Source organism: Salvia miltiorrhiza, chromosome 5, assembly GCF_028751815.1.
Source record: "Salvia miltiorrhiza cultivar Shanhuang (shh) chromosome 5, IMPLAD_Smil_shh, whole genome shotgun sequence".
Classification (NCBI taxonomy): Eukaryota; Viridiplantae; Streptophyta; class Magnoliopsida; order Lamiales; family Lamiaceae; genus Salvia; species Salvia miltiorrhiza.
The window spans coordinates 31,092,983-31,115,364 of record NC_080391.1 but is presented as its reverse complement, the minus strand read 5'-3'; the positions used below and the strand labels follow the sequence as shown (position 1 = coordinate 31,115,364).

At 35.8% G+C, this 22,382-nt stretch overlaps 3 protein-coding genes across 4 annotated transcripts; all 3 read left to right on the top strand.

Annotated features, from left to right (window-relative positions):
- Positions 1–3,720: 3,720 nt before the first annotated feature.
- On the top strand, positions 3,721–4,362 carry LOC131025795 (uncharacterized). Its single transcript, XM_057955583.1, has one exon. The coding sequence runs from the start codon at positions 3,721–3,723 to the stop codon at positions 4,360–4,362; it is 642 nt and encodes a 213-aa protein (XP_057811566.1).
- Positions 4,363–9,607: 5,245 nt separating this feature from the next.
- Positions 9,608–16,036, top strand: LOC131026444 (coiled-coil domain-containing protein SCD2-like). Of its 2 annotated transcripts, none has more exons than XM_057956312.1 (18): positions 9,608–9,746; positions 10,947–11,208; positions 11,326–11,963; positions 12,263–12,338; positions 12,705–12,746; positions 12,847–12,909; positions 13,106–13,155; positions 13,237–13,264; positions 13,503–13,577; positions 13,650–13,760; positions 13,847–13,907; positions 14,072–14,185; positions 14,449–14,570; positions 14,694–14,760; positions 15,203–15,250; positions 15,322–15,362; positions 15,571–15,697; positions 15,777–16,036. In XM_057956312.1, the coding sequence occupies exons 2-18, from the start codon at positions 10,996–10,998 to the stop codon at positions 15,905–15,907; spliced, it is 2,007 nt and encodes a 668-aa protein (XP_057812295.1). In that variant the 5' UTR covers positions 9,608–9,746; positions 10,947–10,995; the 3' UTR covers positions 15,908–16,036. The 2 variants fall into 2 exon arrangements, with proteins under 2 accessions (XP_057812295.1, XP_057812296.1); XM_057956313.1 differs by lacking the exon at positions 9,608–9,746 and adding an exon at positions 9,770–9,895.
- Positions 16,037–18,805: 2,769 nt separating this feature from the next.
- Positions 18,806–19,239, top strand: LOC131026443 (VQ motif-containing protein 10-like). Its single transcript, XM_057956311.1, has one exon. The coding sequence runs from the start codon at positions 18,907–18,909 to the stop codon at positions 19,183–19,185; it is 279 nt and encodes a 92-aa protein (XP_057812294.1). The 5' UTR covers positions 18,806–18,906; the 3' UTR covers positions 19,186–19,239.
- Positions 19,240–22,382: the final 3,143 nt, after the last annotated feature.

Here is a 22,382-nt window from a genome sequence, read left to right as displayed (position 1 = left end):
CCCAAATTAAAAAATAACGTGGCTCCTACATGGCTCGCCGGCACACGCCATTCCGTTTGCCGGTGTAAAAACAAAACGATGCCGTTTTCTTTGAAATAAAACGGTGTCATTTTACACTCTTTATTATGTAATCTGATTCAATTGAACCCTAATTCTAATTTCTCCTCCATTTTCAAAACGGGAACCTTAGAACTAGGAAGCGATCTTCATGTCACCCTCTTCAAGCACGGTAGTTTGAGGCTTTGAATTGAAGAACTGGGAAGCAATCTTCATGTCACCTTCTTTGTCGTTTTCATGTAGTTCACAAGACGATGGGATTATTTGTCGGCGCAAAAGACCGGCGAAGGTGGAGACCTCTATAACTTAGAAAAATTTCAGTCGAAAATTCCATTGTTGTCAGAGTGGAGAGGTAAGAATCATTAAGAACTCCTAAAAATCCCTTTGAATTTTTTATTTTCCGTTCAATTTTTAATTTCCCCATGAAATTTTCGAGGCTTTCCCCTTTGCATTTTCGATACCTGTTATCTGCCATCATCCCGCAATGCGTCGCCACTTCGCGCGCCTTTCCAACACTCTTCTTGCACGATTTCAGCCAACGGCAACTGATGGTAGAGGCATGAGAGGGGTGATTGGAGAAGAAAGTTTGAAGAGTTTAAAGGGAGTTTAAACGTTTCATGAAGGAATGAGAAGGGTTATCAATATAAAAATCAGATTTTTTTAATTTTAATTAAATTAACAAAACGATGTCATTTTGTTATTGGCTAAAACGACACTGCATTGTTACACACCAAAAAAATGCCGTCGTTTCAATGCCACGCTGGATAAGTAGTTGACACGTAATCGACACGTCAGATTTTTCGGTCGCCAGAAATGAAAATTATGTTAAAATTGGACAACTAATTAAATTGGTGTATTAAAATATAAAATCCAACCCCCTAGGGGCTAGGGGACACCAAGCGGTGCGACATCGTGTCTGTGAACAGTGAGGTCCCGGGTTCAAACCCCTCTACTCTCCCTCCCCAACTCTCCCAAAGTAAAAAAAAATATATGTAAAATCCTAACTTCGCGTCAAATATGGATTTTCGGCAAAGTTTGTATATTTACATGCAACTTTCCCTATATAAAATTTTAAAAAATCACTGTTCATTAGCTTTGGAACTGCCTTCTCTTGTCGATTCTTGTCAATTCCCTTCACTGCCTTTTCTCTCTCTTTCTCTCTCTCTCTCTTATCTTTTTCTTGATCGACGACCTCATAGTTAGGGGTGAGCAGAAACCGAACCGATAGTCAAAACCGAACCGAACCGAACCGTATTGGTGCGGTTCGGTGCCAATTCTATCGGTGGTCGGTTCGGTTCGGTTCCAAAATTCAAAAACCAAAAAAATTCGGTTCGGTTTCGGTTCTGAAGTTTTGGTTCGGTTTTGCACCGAACCGAACCGACTAATATTAATATTTTATTAAATATTTATATTTTATAATATATTTAATTTTAGTTTTAACCTAAACTAAGAAACCATAAGTCTTCCATTCTTTGCGCGCCGCTCCATCCCATTCTACACTCTGTCTCTCTGCGCGCCACTCCCTCCCAGATCTACCCTCCGGCCCCTCCGTCTCCGGAAGTCCGGCGATCGTCGGAGCGTGTGTAGGCGTCCTCGTCCCCTGCTGCCGACTGCCGTCCTCGTCCCCTGACCCCTGCCCAGGCGTGACAGCCCAGCCCCCCCGTCCGTCCGGTGACTCCTCAGCGCCTTCTTTGGCCTCGGCGCCTCCGTCCGGCGACTCCTCAGCAGCAGCCGTTTCCAACAAAAGGTAAGGTGGTAGGCTATTTGGGTGTTCTAGAAGTTTGATTTTTCTGGGAAATTCATAAAAATGTTGATTCTTCCACTGCATTGAAGTTCTTTTACATTGCGGGGAACGACCACAACTTTAAATTCACGCTTAGATCCTATTGTGTATTGTTCCACTTGTTACTTTCTAAGAATCTTGATGCAGCTGCTCGATTGCTCTTGAAAAGATTTATTGATGGGAATTTGCCCATGACATTGAGGGATGGTGTTGTGGATTTGCATAGTGAGATCGCCACTGTTTTGGTGGATGTTTGTTTGGGCATTTTTTTACCATTTTTAATAGGTAATTTCGAAAAAAAGCAAAAAAAAAAAAAAACTGCACATTACCGAACCGAAACCGATGGTTTTACCGGTTCGGTTTCGGTTCGGTTCCGGGCCCCCTATTAGTGCGGTTCGGTTTCAATTTTCACCGTCGGTTCGGTTTTCGGTTTTGAGTTTTTGGTTCGGTTTTGAGTTTTTGGTTCGGTTTTGCACCGAACCGAACCGATGCTCACCCCTACTCATAGTGACGCCTTAGGTGGCGAGGAACTGCCTCTTGCGGTGGCGTACGACAGGACAAATAATTTTTTAGTCCCAAAACCTAGCCGTAATTTTTGAGGAACCCCCAAAGACCCCCTCTCCACCCCAATTTGAGAAACCCCTCTCATGGCGAATGTCATAATCATCGCCGTCTCCCTCCTCTTCCCTTTATCTCTTTCTCTCTCTCTCGATTTTTCGGCGGGCAATCGCATCCCTTCGTCTGTATTTTTGGCCAGACGGTGGCTGACCAAAAGCCATCATCGTCGCCCTTCTGCCTCGCCTCAGCGCAGCCCGTCGCACAATGAGGGGTTTGGGCCACCACTGCTACTTCCCTTGACCGATTACCAACAACAGAAGCCTCCGTCGGGCCTGCCTCCGAACCACAACCTCATTTTTTACTACTGTGATCGAAGAACAACAACACCTAATATGCTACTGCCATCGCGGTCGACTCTGCCACATCAACACATGCATAAAAGGTTTCAAAAATCCTCAAGATGCGATTTGTGTTTGTAACAGATTAGCACTCATTTAATTACTTGTTCTTGTTCTATTTTTGTTTCTATATATATAACACAAAATCAAAATATAAATATATGCAATTGTTGTGCGTATGCAAAGAGGATGTGAGGCATGTAAATGGTGAAACTTCATATGATTTCATGGTTTTTTTTTGTTTGTTTTTTTAAATCTGAGATTGAGCATTATTATAAGTATATATAAAAGTCTTGAATTGTTCTTTGCAGACATTGGTTTTCTGTCAATGTGTTTTCACTGTCAAAGGTTTGTTTTCTGCTATTGTGTTGTACTGTGAGAAGTTTGTTTTTATGCTATTGTTTTTTTTTTTTTGTTCCCTTCCTTCTCCCATGGTTAAGCCAGGGGGATGATGGTGGTATCCTATATCTATTTTAATGAATGCAAGGAATGTCTAGATGAAAAATAGAATTTTTTAACTGACATTTTCAATATATGTAAATGACATAATTTACATTAGTAAGAGCAGCTCCAACGCGGAAGGCGCGCCACTTCAAGCGAGCACGCTGCACTGGCCTCCGTGCTAGCATGCCTCCTCAGTTCGTGCCTAGATGCATGGTCAGTGCCGGCACATTTAGTGAGAAAATGCTTTCACGTGCAGTGCACGAGCGATTTTAAAAAAATTGAAAATTTTGATTTTTTGACCGTTTCAGCCGAATTTTCTATTTTTTTTATAAAAAAAAAACTGACCGTTATTGCAATTGCTCTCTCCCATTTTTTCTATTATTCTTTTATTTTCTTCTATAAATACCCCTTTATTTCTACTTCTATTTCACACATCATTTTTCTTCCCAATCTCCATACATTCTTCTTCTCTCTCGTAAAATGTCATCATCATCATCTTCCCAATCTTCCTCCAACTCAAGCGGCGACGAGCAACGTGCTCACCAATTCTCCCAACTTGTGTCGCAATTTTATAAAATTTCTAACGATGTTGGTCCGCCGGAAAGCCCTCCTAGACTAAGAAGGCTAACGAAGAAACCTTGCATTCATCGGGATCGTGAAGCCGGAGCACGTCTCTATGAGGATTATTTTGTCCCCAATCCGGTCTGCACCGATTCCATGTTCTGGCGCTGTTTCCGTGTGCGCCGCCCCATGTTGTTGCGCATCGTCAACACCGTGCTGTCCGATCCTTACTTTCAACAACGTTCAGACGCACTTGGCGGATCCGGCTTTACACTGCTACAGAAATGCATAATTGTTATTCGGCAACTTGCAAATGGAGGTGCAGCTAACCAATACGATGAGTACATGCGGATTGAAGAGACTACATCGTCAGAGTGCTTGAGCAAATTCTTTCGAGTCATCGTCCAACTCTTTGGCCCAAAATACTTGAGGAGGCCGACATTCACCAATTGTCAAAGGCTTCTTGCCCTGCACAAGGAAAAACACAGGTTTCTAGGAATGCTAGAGAGCCTATATTGCATGCACTGGTCGTGGAAGAATTGTCCGGTGAAGTGGCAATGAGCATACACTCGAGGTGATCATCAAGGGGGAGCCAACGATCATTTTCCAAGTTGTCGCATCCCAAGATCAGAGTATATGGCACGCATTTTTTGGGGTTCCTTATTCAAACAACGACATCAATGTGCTCAATGCATAGACATTGTTTAACGAACGGTTAGAAGGAAAGGCTCCACTGATCGCATATCAAGTCAACAACTCCTACTGCACGAATGGGTATTACTTGACCGATGACATCTACCCCGCTTGGCCCACTTTCATGAAGAGTCCTCTATTTCCATCGAATGAGAAGAGTAGGAGATTCAAGTTGATGCAGAAAGCAACTCGGAAGGAAATTGGACGAGCTTTCGGCATGATTCAAGCTCGTTGGGCAATCATCAAAGGACCAGCTCGTCTTTGGAAAAAGAAGCAATTGAGCGACATCATGTTCACGTGGATCTTTACATCTTTGTGAGAGGGGTTTATCCATCTAAATGAACACACTGTTACAATGAAGAACAGTTTCTAAAGATCAGTGTGTTCAATGCTAGATTTAGGATGTTTACATTTAAAACGCCTAGTCTAAGAAGTACAAATGTATTCGCTAGTTATTAACTTGGAATTTACAATGAAGATCTAGTTCATATTCATGAAAATTGTTGGTTTCTAATGATGTATCCTAACCATAAGCAACAATTTCATGTTTTCCACCACCACCACCACACGTCTATTTCTTCTGATGTATATATAAACTGAAGAATGAATCTAGCTGTTGGACAGAGCCTTCTTTAAATTTCGATCCATTGTTGTCTTTGAATTCTTCCTATTGTAGCAAAAATGGCTGAGTTGAAAGATTTGCACATCGTTACACGATACTGACGTTTAATGCATATTCATAGGCATTTAATGTTTGGAAGAGTATACGCTTTAGGGGCTGAGTTTTCTTTGAGCCTTTTGATCAAAGGGCTAACGTGGCATGAGTGAGTCTAGGCATGGGTCAACATGTTGTCCTTCAGTCAGTCTATTAGGTCAAACTGATGCTTCCATTAGTTTGGCTTCTAGTACAGCAAAATCCTCGTGCTCTGTCGCTTGGGCACAAACCCGATCAATTCAACCGCATTGTTGATCCTTCGGACTGGGATTTTCCCATCAACCTAGGACTCCAGCTGGATCTTCATCAGGGTCAAGCAGCCTTTGGCTTCTTTAGCAATCTACATCAACTTAGAATACTTGTGATATTCATAAGCTATGTTTTGGCCTCAGTAACGTTCCATCGTTGAGTTTTGGCATTCCATCAAAATATAGAATTTTTCTAACTCATGACAATAATCAATAATATTTTTCATTGTATTTCAAACATGAGTCTAAGTGTCTAACAATTAGATTTCACAATTACAGGTACAAACCACAAGCTTTTGCTTCTATCAATATCATTGTATGAGTCTCTAACAATTAAGTTTCACAATTACGGATACAAACTACAAGATTTATGAGAAAATAATTATAACAATTAATGACTACTACAATCTTAAAAGACATGTCAGAATCAAAAGCATATAGAACAAGATCAAAGTAACATCAATATAGAACTCCGTCCACAACATAATATCATATTATAATTAACTTAGCAACCCTCCATATGCATTTCATCTGATATTATGATGCATATAGTAAGTAAAATCATATTGCAAACACTGTTGATCCCAAAATCATTTCTAATGCATACTCATTAGTAGGGATGTTAATCCAGTCCAAAATCTGTGGGCTGACCCGATTAACCCGTCAATTCGAGAGGGTTAGGGTTGAAAATTTTTAACCCGATAAAAATTACAACCCGACTAGCTTGTAACTGAATAGCCCGACATCCGATAGGGTCGACTCGACTAATCCGATAGGCAGAAACCCGAATACTTAACATAAAATATTTAGATATAAGAATTAAAAAATAATAAAATATTATAAAGTCTCATCATTTCACTTTTCTGTATTTTTAATACACTACTTAACATAAAATATTTAGATATAAAAATTAAAAAAATGACACTTATTTAATATTATATATATATATATATATATATATATAAAATCAAAACACCAAAGAGTGAGGGGTTAGGTAGACCCCCAACTAGTAAATAAATCAAATCAACTAGTATCTCATACATGACGCTGCCCAAAATGTTGCATCTTTATATCTTTATTATGCAATTCGATATTGAAATTTTACTTATTTATGGGTATATTTATTTATTACAAATATAATATTATCAAGAGAAATATATTAGATATTTTTTTAAAAAAATAAAATTTTGAGCTCATTAACCCGATTGGCTAGCCCTAAACCCGAACATTTAGGGTTAGGGTTGAAAGTTTCTAACCCGATTAACCCGCATCCGAATAACCCGCAACGCGATAGGGCTAGCCCGAAACTCGGTGGGTTGGCTCGATTGAGATCCCTACTCATCAGTCTAAAGACATAAAAGTTTACATCCTATGAATAGATCCTATGGACGGCATCTACCTGCTCATGAGTCTCTAAGCAGCATAAGCAAAACAATCTAAATCTCTCATTTTCCCCGAACTAATAATTAAAGTTACAAATATATTAAATAACCAAGATAATGTAGATGCTAAATAATAATTAAAGTTACAAATATATTAAATAACCAAGATAATGTAGATGCTAAATAGAAATAGTTGTGATTACGATAAAACATATTTTGAAGCAAGCACCAAAATCCATAAATTCAAACAATACCATAGAAGTTCCATTGGCCCTGAATTAAACAACTCACATCCCTAAATTCCCCGAAAAATTGATGATACAAGTTTACTATATTCAACAAATTTTAGTTTCTTTATGCAAAAAGATGTTGTCGACGTACAAAAATATGTCAATGACTATAAGACAATCACATGGTATTCGAATGAGACTAGGCTCCAATTTGAAGGCAAATTAGGATACAAGCTGAACTCACTTTTTTGTGTGGAAAGATGGTTGCACAACTTATAAGGTTGATTAGTCAACTAGTTGTGTAGCCTAGCCTAGCCTTCAAAATCTACTACTCCTAATATATAGCAACTATGCTGTAACACCTCAATTTTCTTATTAAAAAATTGGTGCATAAAAAGCAATATTTAAAAGGAGAAAACATAATTTTTAAATTACAGCAGAAGTTAAATAAAACATATGGAGTCTTTATAATAAATAAAAACATAATTTATTCTCTCTTCTCTAGACCATCATCACTCGTCTTTCATCGCCCGAGTAATTTCTTGAAAAAGAATATTGTTTTGGGATTACTACAATAAACTCAGTAGAGGCCCATTTATCCAAATTATACGAAATTTGTCAATAAAAATACATGATTATAGCATTCATTACATAACCCGTAGGCCAAGCCCTTATTTTCAAGATAGCCCGTAGGCTAAAATCACATAACTCACGTCATGCGCTTATTCTCATAATAACCCGTAGGTCATGAGCTTATTCTTATCTGCATCTCACATAATTCATTGAGTAAACCATATAATAAGGATAAATGATTAATAATGCATAATTAAAAAATCTCACCTTAATTGCTTGACTTGAAACGAAAGTCGAAATTAAATAGTTAAGTCTTGCGCGCCAATCCTATACTCCCTCTATTTTTTTATAAGTGTCCCATGGAAAAAAAGTACATATATCAAGGAAGTTAGAGTATTACTTTTGTGCCCATATTTATTATTTTCAAAGTGTAATAAATTTATTCTCAAATTTTGAAATAGGACACTTAAAAAGGGGTAAAGTAGGAACTTTGTTATTTTTTATTCTCAAATTTTGAAATAGGACACTTAAAAAGGAACAATAAATTTATCTTAATAGGACACTTAAAAAAAAACGGAGGGAGTAATTAATTATGAAATTTATTATTAATAACAAGCTTATTTAATGAATGCACAACTCTTAAAAGAAGAAAAACAAAGAACATAAATTAATATATGGTATGATAGTTTGTAAAATCAGCCCCTTAAATAAATAAAAAACACAAAGTTTTACTAGAATGTTACATACTAAAATATATGTACAAAAGGCATCCAACATCTGTACGTAAACATATTTACTTTTATTAAAAAAAAAGAATTGCTATATATATATAGGGGTAGGTTCCAATGAGATTGTTATTTTACGCGTGATTGTGAGATTAATGAATAAGACAATATATAGTTTTGAATAGGGTTGGGGAAATATACCAAAAACTCGGTATACCGACCATACCGTATCCAAAAATACCGAATTTAAGGTATACTGAATTTTTCGATAAGGTATGATACCGTACCGAACTGATTTGAATAAGGCCGTATACAATGTTGAATAACGATATTAAAAAAATTAATAAATTTTTCGCTCCCTCTAGGACTCGAACCCTGATAAAAATTATCCCCTTCCAGATAAATATCAGTCATATAATACATTAAATTAATATACTTTTAAATCAATTTGAGATCTCACCACATATAGGGAATCTCATTGGAACATATGAATGCATCTACAACTAATAGACTATAATATATATACATATATACACATATATATATACCCATAATTTTCGTGAAACACTAGGACAATGAATAAGACATATAATACTAATGAACAAAACGTATATCTAATGAACAAGATGTATATACTGATGAAAAATAAAATTTAAAAAATTCGTAATGAATAAGACATATATACTGATGAACAGGGCCGTATATACTGATGAACAATGCAGTATATGCTGATGAATAACAAAATTTAAAATATTCTGCTCCCTCCAGGATTCGAACCATGTGAAAAAAAATCACCCTCCAGATACAATATCAGCCATAAGATTGATAAAATAAACGCACCAGATCGTGCCCTAGATCTCACTAAAATTAGGGGGTCTCATTGGAGCGGCCCCCTATATATATATATATATATGACTTGATTATAATATGAAATTAATTATAACGATATTATGGACGGATGAAATATTTTTTTTAGTATAGATATATATAAATAGAAATGAGTCAATTAGTAATAATTATTCTGCATACATTGATAATTAAATCATTAAAATCTGATTTTAGGGGAAGAACACTATATTTCATAATGGAGCGAGAGTGAAAAATAAAAATAAGGTTTTAAAGGAAATTAAAATAAGGTTTAAAAAAATACTAATAATAAAAATCTGAAGAGATTTGCATGGAAATGGTTATGCGAATGCAGAACACACGTGGGCCACTTCTCTCCTCTTTTCCTTAAACGCTCCGAACCCAACTCCACTCCCCACACAAATACAGCGCTAAACTACAACAAAGAAAAGGAGATCCGCGATCGATACACACAAATATATGAAAAGGGAGACACAGATAATTTGATCTTTTTCTTCCCAAATTTCTACAAGGTACGATGTATTTCTTTCAAAATCTCCATGCATGAATCCGACACCATTGCATATATATACCTCGTATGTTTCGAAATGCCCCAACCCTTTGCATGTATTTGAAACTGAAAAACTGGGTTCACGGATTGATTTATTTTGAGGCTTTCTAGGTAACCCAAAAAACGATTTTTTTATAAAAGATTGTGTTTTTCATTTTATTGATTTTCGGGCAATGATGGCGATTGCATCAAGTTCAATTGTGTCTTAATATTTTGAAGCAAATCATCAGAATAGTTCCTTTGATTGGCGTCTAGATTTACTTAGTAGTGTTCAAGTCGTCACACATCCTAGAATTAGTGAAGATTTGAACAAGTGGTCGTTGGGCATTGTGAAGTAGTTCTACAATCTGGGGCATAGGCACGAGTGCCGTAAAGATTTAGAGCAAAACAGAGTTTGCACTTGTTCTACTTCAAGGTTTTAGTCGTTAGTTAGTTGGTGTAATCCTAGACTCATAGTCATATCTAGTGAGAATTCAAAATATATGTGTGAGTCATGATTAACATAGAGGAATAAATATAGACGCTCGCTTGATGCAGTAATGGGAGTACTGTGGAGGCTCATTTTATTTCATGCCTTTATTCCACATACAAAGATTGTGGACATTTTTCTTTTTTGATGGGAATGTAGGTAGCAAGCAAAAGAAGTGGAATCATGGCCTTACCTAATTAATTCCCTCTTCTACTTAACCATACGAGCGTGACCTTAGAAGTATAACGCCTTTTGAAGCTAGCCTAACTCACAATTCTCTTGAAATAACTAATTGAATTCCTCGAGACTAACTTCTTCTTTTTTTAAATTAATCAAAGAATATTTGAAGACTGATAGACATGTTTTTCAGGATTAAGTTTAGGGTAGCATGGCTGGTTTATTAGATTTAGTTAGAGGTTGGAGTTGTATACTTAGTCAGGATTTTCTTAATTCTAAGGGTGTTTTTGCTTTTTATCCCTCTAAATATATCTTGTTTGTTTTGAATGAACAATAGGACTATATATATTTCACTCTTTATAAGGTGGTAAAAAATTATAACACGCTCCATTAGGTATAGAATTATACCTTGATCAAGGGAAAAAATGTCGTCCAAACTTTTTATTACGTTGAAACAAAGGTGGTAAATGAAGCTGAGACTCATCCTTTTGTAATGCTTCATCTATTGTTTAACAGAAGCAGATTGGGTGAATTCAGAATATTATCGGCAATAGAGTGTTTGATCATGACATCTCCAATGCATCAACATTCTCGGTCGACGTCGACTAGCCTAAGTATGAAGAAACCACAGACCAAGGCAGCTGCTCAACGGCTTGCGGAGGTTATGGCTCATCAAGCAGTCGATGATGAAGAGGAGGAGGATGAACTATATGATCTCAACTCATCAGCTGGTATAGGACTTGCCGGCGGAAGGCAAGCTAGAAATCGTTCTCCAATGGTAACAAATATTGCATCTATTTCAATTTCTTCGATTAACAACTACTACTAACTTTTTTCAACTTAACTCAAGTTGTGTATTTCATATATATGCCTGAACTTCTTTTTTACTTTCTAGTCAGTTCGTAACTCAGTAGATCAGGCACCATCTTCACGTCCAATAGCAGGTGCTAGAGGTGCCGCATCATTAGAACAGCAGCCTTCATCGGCTCGTCTCCGTCCAGCCAAGCCTCTAGAACCATCCCCTGCTGTGGAACAACCTTCATCAGCTCGTCACAGACCTGCTCAACCATCTTCCACAGCAGAACAGCAGCAACCTTCCTCAGCTCGTTATCGCCATGCTCGTTCCAAGCCTCTTGAACCATCTTCGAATGCTGCTTCAGTGGAACAACAACAACCTTCCTCAGCTCGAACACTTGCCTCTGTAGAACAGCAGCAGCCTTCATCAGCTCGTCATCGCCCCCAGTCAAGGCCTGTTGAGCCATCCCCGTCTCTTAATTACTCTATACCCGGTCGTTCTTCTCTTCAAACAAACTCTTCAGAGGAACCACCGCAACCAGCATCAGCTCGCTCCGCTGGAAGATCATCTTCTTCTATTAGTAGCTTAGAACAGCCTTCATCTGCTCGTGTAGTTGGCCGACCAAATTTAAGGGTGAAGACAGTTCCCATGGTGCCATCAAGTGTGTCTCTCTCACTTAAGCCGGTTGCATCTGGAAATCCAGCTGATTCTCAACTTGATAAAGTCAGGGACAAAAAGTAAATAACTTGTTTAACTTCCATTGCTGTTGTTTTTTACCTTGGATGCAGAAGCTTATTATTTCTACATTTATATCTTACTTTCACCTGCTGAATCTACCCTGGAGTTCAATAAGACGTGCCCATGATAATTACTTTCCGAGTCCCTTAATAGCTTCTAAATGATCTTAATTTCATATTCACTTGAGCAGGAAAGCTTGAATTAAAGCCTACTGTGTCAACTATTACATTGCAGAGAACTGCAGTTAAATTTTTGGTTACACTCTTATCTTGTGCATTACTTTTCTGTCGATTCCCAGGTTATCGCTAGATTTTGGAACTTTCAAATATAAAGAACCTGGTGGCCAGCAGTCTTCTTCAGCGCTACAAGATGAGGTACAATATAGAACATTGTTGATTAATTTCTGCTACGAGACCATCTATTGTATGTGTGTTGGCTTGTGTTACCATAGATATTTACAAAAAAAGATGACTTAGAATGCATTCCGGTTGCTCTCTCATTTTGCTTCTCTCGGCCGTGGCTTCTACCAAATAGTATTATGTGTTTGTAAGCAGAATATACTCTTCAGACAATCTTTTAACTTCGTTTCAGGAGACATATACTTATATAATATAATAGTATGCGCACTCATGATATATGCGATACAAATTCTTATAATCGTGCATGATCTCCTTTCCAGTAATGCTAGCAATGTATTTTTCATTTCATTTCATCACTAAAAAGGATGCTTGGAATTGCAGCTTGACATGCTTCAAGAAGAAAACGAGAGTTTATTGGAAAAGGTGATCCTTCTAGGTTGCTATTCACATTCACAATTTTTTTCAGGTTTATGTGTCCTGTGTTACCTGTTGGTTAGCATCGTAACGTGACCATCTGTTTCAGCTCAGGATAGCAGAAGAACGGTTTGATGAAGCAGAAGCAAGGACTAGGCAGCTTGAAAAACAGGTGATCATTCCAGTCTATTATTCACACGAAAACTTTCAAACATTTATTTCTCTTTTGATCCGGTACATAATTCAAAACAAAATTTTTACTAATGTGATGCAACAATGCTGATTTTTCTAGTTATGTTTCCAACTTGTGTGCATGTTCTACACTTAAAATGTGGCTTTATATGCTATTTTGATATGTCTTGTCTCAGATTGAGTCTTTAGGAGAAGGTGTATCTTTAGAAGCTCGGCTTTTAAGCAGGTAGGTTATGATTTTTGGAACTCTTTTCCTGAATATCATGGTTTTGTATGTAAACATCTCCTTGGTATGCTGATTGTTCAGGAAGGAAGCAGACCTTCAGAAACGAGAGGTATGTATATTATTTATTGATGTCCAGTTTCCCATCCATATTTATCTGTAAGCACAAGCTTTTCCAGAAACACCTCAAAATAGTAATAATAGGTAGATTTTTGGATGAACTTGAGACATCTCATCAGTTCAGTTGTGTAGCAGCTCATTAGTCTTTCGACATTTTGACTGACGAATTAGTCTCAGCAGCTTGTTTCCGTAGATGCAGTACAGTGCACTTGAGTTGTTTCCCTTTTCAGGTTGCTCTTAAGATTGCTGCAGATACTTATGGTGGCGGCAATGAGGAGCTCGTATTCCTACGGATGGAAATTGAGGTATTTTTTAACAATGTATATTTTTGTAAGTATGATTGTTTTGAAGTGTGATTTAGATGATTTTTGTGTAAGGCCGCAAGGGATGAAGCTACCTCTGCTCTGGATCAACTCAATGAAGCCGAGCAAGAAGTTAAATCGTTAAGGATAACTACGCAAAGAATGATATTGACTCGCGAGGAGATGGTATCTACCGGTTAAACCAGACATTGGGTTGTTACAGCCTTTCTTTGTTTGTCCTTACTTATCTGATTGACAGTCTAATACTTTAGGAAGAGGTTGTTCTCAAGAGGTGTTGGCTTGCTCGATGCTGGAGTTTATGTATTCGCCATGGTAATCCATTCTTTCAATCTTGCCTTCCTCCAATTCAATGGATCCACAAGTTATGCTCCTGGCCTGTTTATGAAATGAAACATAGAATTTGTTTGGCTTGAAGAACTTCATTTGTTTATTTGCCTTTGTAAGAGGAGATTATGGTAACATATATTTTGATTCAGGGATCCATGCTGATATAGCTGAAGCAAGACACGAATATTGGTCGCGTTTTGCTTCACGCCCTGTCGAAGTTATATTGGCAGCAGGTCGCAAAGCAAAAGATGCACAACATCCCAGTAAGGCTCCCTCTGCTCCGTTTTTCTGGGCATAGGCAATAAGAAGCTCTGCATGTAGCAATAGGCTCTTTGGTGGAGATTCCACTCATGCTGCCAACTTTCTGTATAAAATATATTATACGATATGACCTTCAATCTTCATGGGGGAAAAAACAAGATTTTCAATAAATATGTTAAATTTGAAATTGTTATGTAAGATCAAAATATCATGGTGTGCTTACATGACCAAATTATGATTCTTATTTCTTGTGTAAAATTTTCAGCTAGCGATGGTTTAGAAGAAAGGGAAAGAGTTGTACGGGAAAAGGAAGACATTACGAAAAAGGTGGACGTGGAAAGTATGCTTATGGTTGAAAAAGGTCTCAGGGAGCTGAGCGCCCTCAAGGTTCAGCTAGCAATCATCATCCCTCAATTCTACCATATAATTCTTCTCAACAATTTCTAACGTGAACATGATTTCTTATTAATCATATTACTGAGTTAATTTTCTGTGTGTTTTCTTTGAAAGGTAGAGGAAGCAATAGCTATAGCAATGGCCCAAAGGCGTCGCCCCTGTATTTTGAAATCTAATATGGGTATGTATGGATTCATCTCTTAAGAGTCTCTTAATTTTTTCATTAAGTTTTCCCTTGAAGAAGTATAATATATATGTATATGCCATGTTGAGATATGATTTTTCATTCATTTCTATGAGTAGAAGTTGCTTTTACTTCCATTCGAAGTGAAAACATCATTCATTCGTTTAATTCTATCTAAGTTTGAGGACTAATGAAATTTATGTGACCCCATCCTTTTCTTCATAACAACATAACATAAATCAGATTTTTACTACAAATTTAATATCCCTAAGGTAGATATGTATCCAGCTGTGACAAAAATGAGTTTCCAGCAGAGGTCCAAGGGAATATCATAATCTGGCTGAGAATGTTTGTCGTAACAGAAAATGTGATTAAATGTATAACCTTACACAGCCTACATTGTATTATTTGATAATGTAATCTCAAATTCAATTTGCAGATGAAGTGAAGGTGGCAGCTGAGAGCACCAATTATTCGGAAACATTTGGTAAATTGTTTTCCATGTTAAGGAAAGTCTGGTATGTGAATGCATTGATTCAATAATTTATTTATTTTCAGGACTGAGTCCGGAAGAGTGTGAAGATGTGCTTCTTAAGCAAGTAAGTCCAAATATCTTACTCTCTTGGTATTTTGACAACTATCTTAAATTCTCTGGTGATGGATGGAACCTTTGTAACTGACAAAATCAGGCATACTAAACTTACTAAAAGGAATCATATATATATGTTTTCAGCTGCCTTGATTTATTTTCTGTAGAAATCATATTGGTAGCTTGTACAAATAAAATCGAATTTATTGGTATTCAAGGCTTGGTTGTCGTACTTGTGGAGACGAGCAAAAACTCAAGGGTTGGAAGCTGATATTGCTGATGATAGACTGCAATTCTGGATGAACCAAGGGAATAGGACACCTAATTCGCATGACGCCGTTGATGGTATGAAAACAACACTTATTACTACATTTGCATCTATTTTTGAGTGAGTAGCTAATGTGTGTATATATGTGTGTGACAGTGGAGCGCGGCCTTCAGGAGCTGCGGAAGCTGGGAATGGAGGCGAAGCTGTGGGAAGAGTCGCGTAGATTGATCGATCCTCACTCCGCCCACAAAACACTCTTGGAAACTGAGTATCAAATTTTGTCATGACCTTCTTTCATCATTGTCTCCACCTTCTTCTTCTTCTTCTTCCAACATTTTCCTTACTATATTTTGTTGCTTCATGTGTTTCATCAAATACTTCCCTCTTTGGTTTCAAGATTGTGCATTAGAGCACCCCTAACCCAAAGCCACTTGAGGACTCTTAAATGGGCCCCATTATTACTGCACACTTGGGCTCTTAATTTTTTTTTATTGTGCTTTTAAATTAAATTAAACATTAAATTAACAACATAAATTGCATTTTAAAATTCAAATTCAATCCTATTACAATAATTTTCATTTCTATTTTATTCTTATTTTAAATGCATTTGTAGATTAAAATAAATATTTAATTTTAACAACAAATAATAATAATAAATAATTATTATTAAAAATGAAATGAAAAATTAGAATTAAAACTATTTGGAAGTTACATTATGTTGATTTTGTCTTAAATCACACATTGAAAAGTGTAGGTTTCTCTACAATGTATAATACACTATAAATAGTGAAACTACATTTAATTGATTTTGAATTGAAGAGTTCATGCTTCTCTACAATGTGTAGTGCACTATAAAAATATTGATTTTGTATTGAATCCCACATTGAAAAGTGTAGATTTCTCTATAATATGTAGTACACTATATAGTGAAGCTACATTTAGTTAAAATTAAAATTAGAATCTTACATTTTAAACGTTTTTTATTAAAAAAAATGATTATAAAAATATTATTTTTTTATTGGTGTATGTATCAGTCTATCAGACACACCTTTCTCTCTCCTCTCGTGCACTGCCCGTGCAAAATCGAGTGAAGCTCGCTCCCACCGGGATCCTCTTAGTGTTTTCCATCACAGGAGTCAAGCTAATGATTTCATGCTTCGCATTTCCTTTCACAGATTTAAGATATGACTTCACATATTTTCGTTATCATTTATACTTACAAACATTTCTTATTTACAAAAAAAATATTTTTATTCAATTTCAATCACTCATTTTATACTATAATTGATCTATTTATATACTATATAAAAATGATCATTATTTTATTAAAATTTGTGTTCAATCAAAATAATATATTTTTAACGGACATAAGGAATAATCTAATAAAATACTGGCAAATATTATATTAGATATTTTATTATTATACTAACATAAGAGTTGTCATAGATTTTAAGTTGACTTCTAGACGTCATTACCTTTATGATTGGAGCATCTTACATTTTGTTTTCTTTCTTTGTACCCCCACGTCAACATTATGACGCGTTCCAATTTTATAGCTACGTGGCTCCTCTTGAATATGTGTGGATGTAATTTGCTTGACATAAAGAATAAGTACATGATGTGTGCGTGTGGTAGGAGATTTATTTATGTAAGTTATCAATAAATAAATAAATAAAATAAGTACATAATCGATGTACTTCATGCCTTTCGTTCGGCTATAAAATACTTTAGGGGTTCGCTTGTTTCTTTGTATTCTGTTTCTAGTCTTGAGCTAGTTAATTGTTTTTGAACTTGGCTTCGAAATATTTTTAATCTTGATCTTGATCTTGATCTTGTTTGTTCTTTAATATAACTTTCATTTTAAAAAAAAAGGTTAGGCGGACATATTGACTACTCCCTCCGTCCACAATTTAAAGCCCTACTTATCCTAATATTTTAGGTTTTAGGTTGACTATAAGATGTTGAAATAATTTGATCTTGGAAATTTTTGTTTCAGGATTAATGATAAAGTTAAATTCTCAAGTAACTTTCGTGCAAGAAAATAAAATAGACAAATATCGATGCAGAAAATTTTTCTTCTTTATTAAAATGACAATGGAACTATTAAAGTACACGCATGACACATATATTATTAACTCAATATATTTAAGATGAATATTGAAAAAAATAAAAATATAAAGAAAAATTTACAACAATAAAAATTGATATTTTGAAAAGGTAAAAGAATAAGTTGAAAAAATAAAATAAAAATTAAAAAGAATTAAAAAATAGATATATTCAAAAGAAGATGAGAGATGTGAAATGATTATTTTAAATTTATTCTTTAAATAAATATAAATTTTACTCATTCCATCACATTACAAATGTCTCACTTTTCATAATGGACCGTTACAAATGTCTCATTTCTTTCTTTAACAATATATTCTCTCTCTATACCTAATATTTAAATAATTTCTACCAACCCACTTTATTATACTTTCTACACATTTCTTAATCTCCATGGCCAAAAGTAATGAGACATTTGTAATGGGACGGAGGAGTACATTTTAAATCAAAATAAAGCTCTTATCGTGATCTTAAATTTTAATTTGGTATGCATATTAAATATTTTATAATTAGTCGAATTTCATAATTTTAGAAAGAAATAAAATAAAAAATAAAAAGATAAAGAGAAAGGAAAATGAAATAAAAAATAATAATTTACAAATAAATCTTCCATTTTATTATAATTAAAAAATTGTCACTCAATTTTTAAATTAATTTGAAATTAATTTCAAATAATATAGTAGAGAACTATAGATAAGAATTGAAACTTATAGTATATAGGTCAAATTGGTCGATATTCTCTACTTAATATAATTAGATTTTACACAAAAATTTAAAACTGAAGAAATTAAAAGAAAATGAAAGTGATCAGATAAGGATCTCCAGCATCTAACTAGAAATCACATCAATAATGTCGTATACGGATAAATTAATGCGCATTGGTGGAAAATAAAAATTATACTAGTAAATGTTTGATCCATCCAAATCCAATATAGCCCTCTAGCTCTTTAATTTCACTCGTTATAATATGTATTATGCAATTGAATTAAATGTCGTAAACTTCGCGGGAGGTAGCTCGTTATTTTTCCCAATCGCGTGATTTGACTTAATCTCATAATCTCGCATGCAACGGTCAACTTATTCCATCTCAAAACCGTCAAACCGTACATCCACCTTCGTATAAAGACTCTCTACTTCATCAAACCAAACACACACAATATCAAGAGCTAATCTAAAGGAAATGGCAATGCGCGGCGATGATAAGGGCGGCGTGAGGGTGGTAATTATCAACACCGAGTACGTGGAAACAGATGCGGTGAGCTTCAAATCTGTTGTTCAGAAGCTCACCGGAAAGGACGCGACCGTGGCGGCGAAGCGGCGGCCCGGAAAGGAAGCCTACAGCTGCAGGAGGGCGCCGATTTTGGAGAAGATGTCTTCGTTCAAGGATTTTGATAGGATGCTTAAGGAGTTGCCTCCGCTTGATGAATTATACAGTCTTTACGCCGATAATTGGAGCTAAGCTCGCCACATATTTTCCCCCATTTCCATATATGAATAATTATTTATTCTTTTATTTCACCATAATAATATGCATATGTATATATATTACAATCAGCATTTTCCTTATATATATATATATATGAGTTCAATGACTCCTTGGCGCTTCTGTAGGTGTGGGCCGTGTGGCTGACTTGGACATACTTCCTATCAACATTTTTCTTTTTCATCTTATCAACAATTTGTTTTTACATATTATTTTAGTGTTTTTTCGAAATATCCAAATTATAGGATATTTACAAGATAATATTTATCGTTTTTTTGCCCGGTAAAAAAAATTCGCTTCTTGAGTTTTAACGTGATCTGACGGATGTCCACCACATCTAGCCGACATTGTCATTTTTAATTATATGACAATTCTGTTAAAAAAAAAAGATCTTTCTAATTCTTTCACACACCTACAATCGTCGCTATCCCCCTTTGGCTATGATCGCCACCTGAGTGCTTCACAGCCTTGCCCCACCTGCCTTTGCGAGTGCCTCACCACGTTTGACAACTCCTTCTTCAATACCTCCCTATTCCTCTCGGCGGGCTCGTCTTCTACTTTCGTCGCCGCGACGGCTACCATAAAGTCCCTCTTTTCTTCTACCTCCAAATCCAGCAATAGCTTCCCTTTCTGCCGCTGCCTCCAAGCTCTATTGTTTCATGTCAAGCTTTAGGTTTTCGTATATTGATACGAGAGAATTTTTTAACAACTTTATACTCGTTACAAGAAACCAAGTTTGTTTTTATTCCCCGAGTACTATGTATATAAGTATATTGTATTGGGTAAATTTTTTAGAGCTTTTCATTAGATGACCGATTAGTTACGATCATGGGCTTACAAGACATTGCGATGGTTGGATTGGATTCATTTGATTTATCGTGTGGGCGCTTTAGAGTTTCGAAAACTAGGGGTTTTCTGTTGCGCACACTATTTTTGTTCGTTAGTTAGGTTTTAATTATGCTTGTTTTTCTTATTTAAATTGAGTCTTCAATGCAAATAGTTTTTGATGTTGCTGAATGCCAACATGACCTTGAATATTCCGCAACTCTGGCAGGCGCAAATGTTATCTTCAGTGACGAGGCAAAAGTTGGTGGTGATGTTGAAGTGGTCAACGAGGTTGAGTTCGATGGTTTGGCCGCCCTCGAATTTGTTGGAGCAGGCAATTAGGTGGATTTTTTTTATTCTAACATAAATGTCAAGTAATTAAAAATGACCACATTAGGTTGACATCTGTAAGAACTTGTAAAAAACTCAGGCACCAAAATTTGTTTGCAGGCCACAAACAATAAATAAATGCAATGATGGGTATTTTCTAGTATATATCCTAGAGTTTGGACATTTTTGAAAAAAAAACATAAAACGATGGATCATAAAGTGATAGTTACCTAATTAAGGATTACGAGACTTAAGGAAAAAATATAGAAATTTAAGTTTTTAAAATTAAAATTATCAATTTAAAATCGTTGAAAAGTATATATCTCTCAAATCTCAATAAGTTTTATTTTGTTTATTGAGGTATTGATCAAGATGTTACTCAAGCCTATCTTATTTATCATAAGAAGGGCCCAAATACGGAAGACTAATCCCAAAAATAAGTAATAAGGGCCTATAACTGAAGGAATCTGCTGCACAAATTTGTCAAAAAAAAGAGTGAGTCAATGAAAGTGAGAATAATAGTGACATGAAGATTGATCGAAGATCCAAATGAAATGAGCAGAAGTGCCAGATCTGAGGATAACGACAAACTACATCGAGAGCACATATTGAATCCTCGATGGTCCCATAATCATTTATGGTGAAAGGGACCAGATGAGATATGTTGTCCGCTGATGTGGCACGTAAAGACAAAGCATAACATATCTGTAATGATGAAAGTGCCCATCCGCGTTCAGATTCGAGAAAACCAATGTACCCTTCACTTAGAATAGCCTACAAATAGAAGAAGAAACCCTCACTTGTACACATACTATCTTATCATATCAAATTGCTATCATAATTAATACAAGAATTTAATTTAAGAGCACATATCATGTCAATATTCTTATTTGTTGGTCCTGGAGCAAGTATGTACTGGTGTATGGGGATGGGATACACCAGTTAACAGTTTTTAAAAGTTTTTGCACTTTTTCAAATAGAGTGTTTTGAGGCAGGTGGATTGATAATGTGTCAGTTTGAAAGATGCATATCAACGTACTATATACTGACTATAGTTAAGAAAAACTCATTCCCAACAAAATGTTCAGTTAACAATCCTACTGACTACTTGTAGGCTAATCAGTTGGATTAGTAACTAAAGTGAATGTGGAATGTGGTGGTGTGTTTTTAACTCACTTTAAGAAAATCTTTCAAGATATGCTTATCAACTTAGCATAATTGCAAGTGTGGGTCAGTATGTTGAACAATCAAGTATAACAGGCAGACTGAAATGGAAGTGCGGAAGTAAAGAACACAAGCAATTTAATGTACGTGGTTATGAGCAACTTTTCTACGTTTACGACCTTGATAAATAGGAGAATCCAGTTCATCTTAGGATTCTTTTTTTTATATAAGGGCCTATAACTAAAGGAATCTGCTGCACAAATTTGTCAAAAAAAAAGAGTGGGTCACTGAAAGTGAGAATAATAGTGACATGAAGATTGATCGAAGATCCGAATGAAATGAGCAGAAGTGCCAGATCTGAGGATAACGACAAACTACATCGAGAGCACATAGTGAATCCTCGATAGTCCCATAATCATTTCTGGTGAAAGGGACCAGATGAGATATGTTGTTAGTTGATGTGGCATGTGAAGATCTAAAAAGAATCTGCTGCACAAATTTGTCAAAGAAAAAGATAGTGAGTAAATGAAGGTGAGAATAATAGTGACATGAAGATTGATCGAAGATCCAAATGAAATGAGTAGAAGTGCCATATCTGCTAAAGGACAGATGAAGTCAAATGTCTGCGTACGAGGTGGAGGTTAACATTCTCATAATGCTCTTGTACGATATTGTACCTTCCTCTATAAAGGCGGGATCTTCATTAAATGTCAAATCTGTAGCATTAAATGTTCCCTTTGCTTCATATGCTTCCGATGATGACTTTGCCTTTTTAAGATATCTGAGTTTAGGGTTGACGTGACAATGTATCCTTAAGCTTGAGTCAGTTTGATTCCTTTAGTCAGATTATTGAA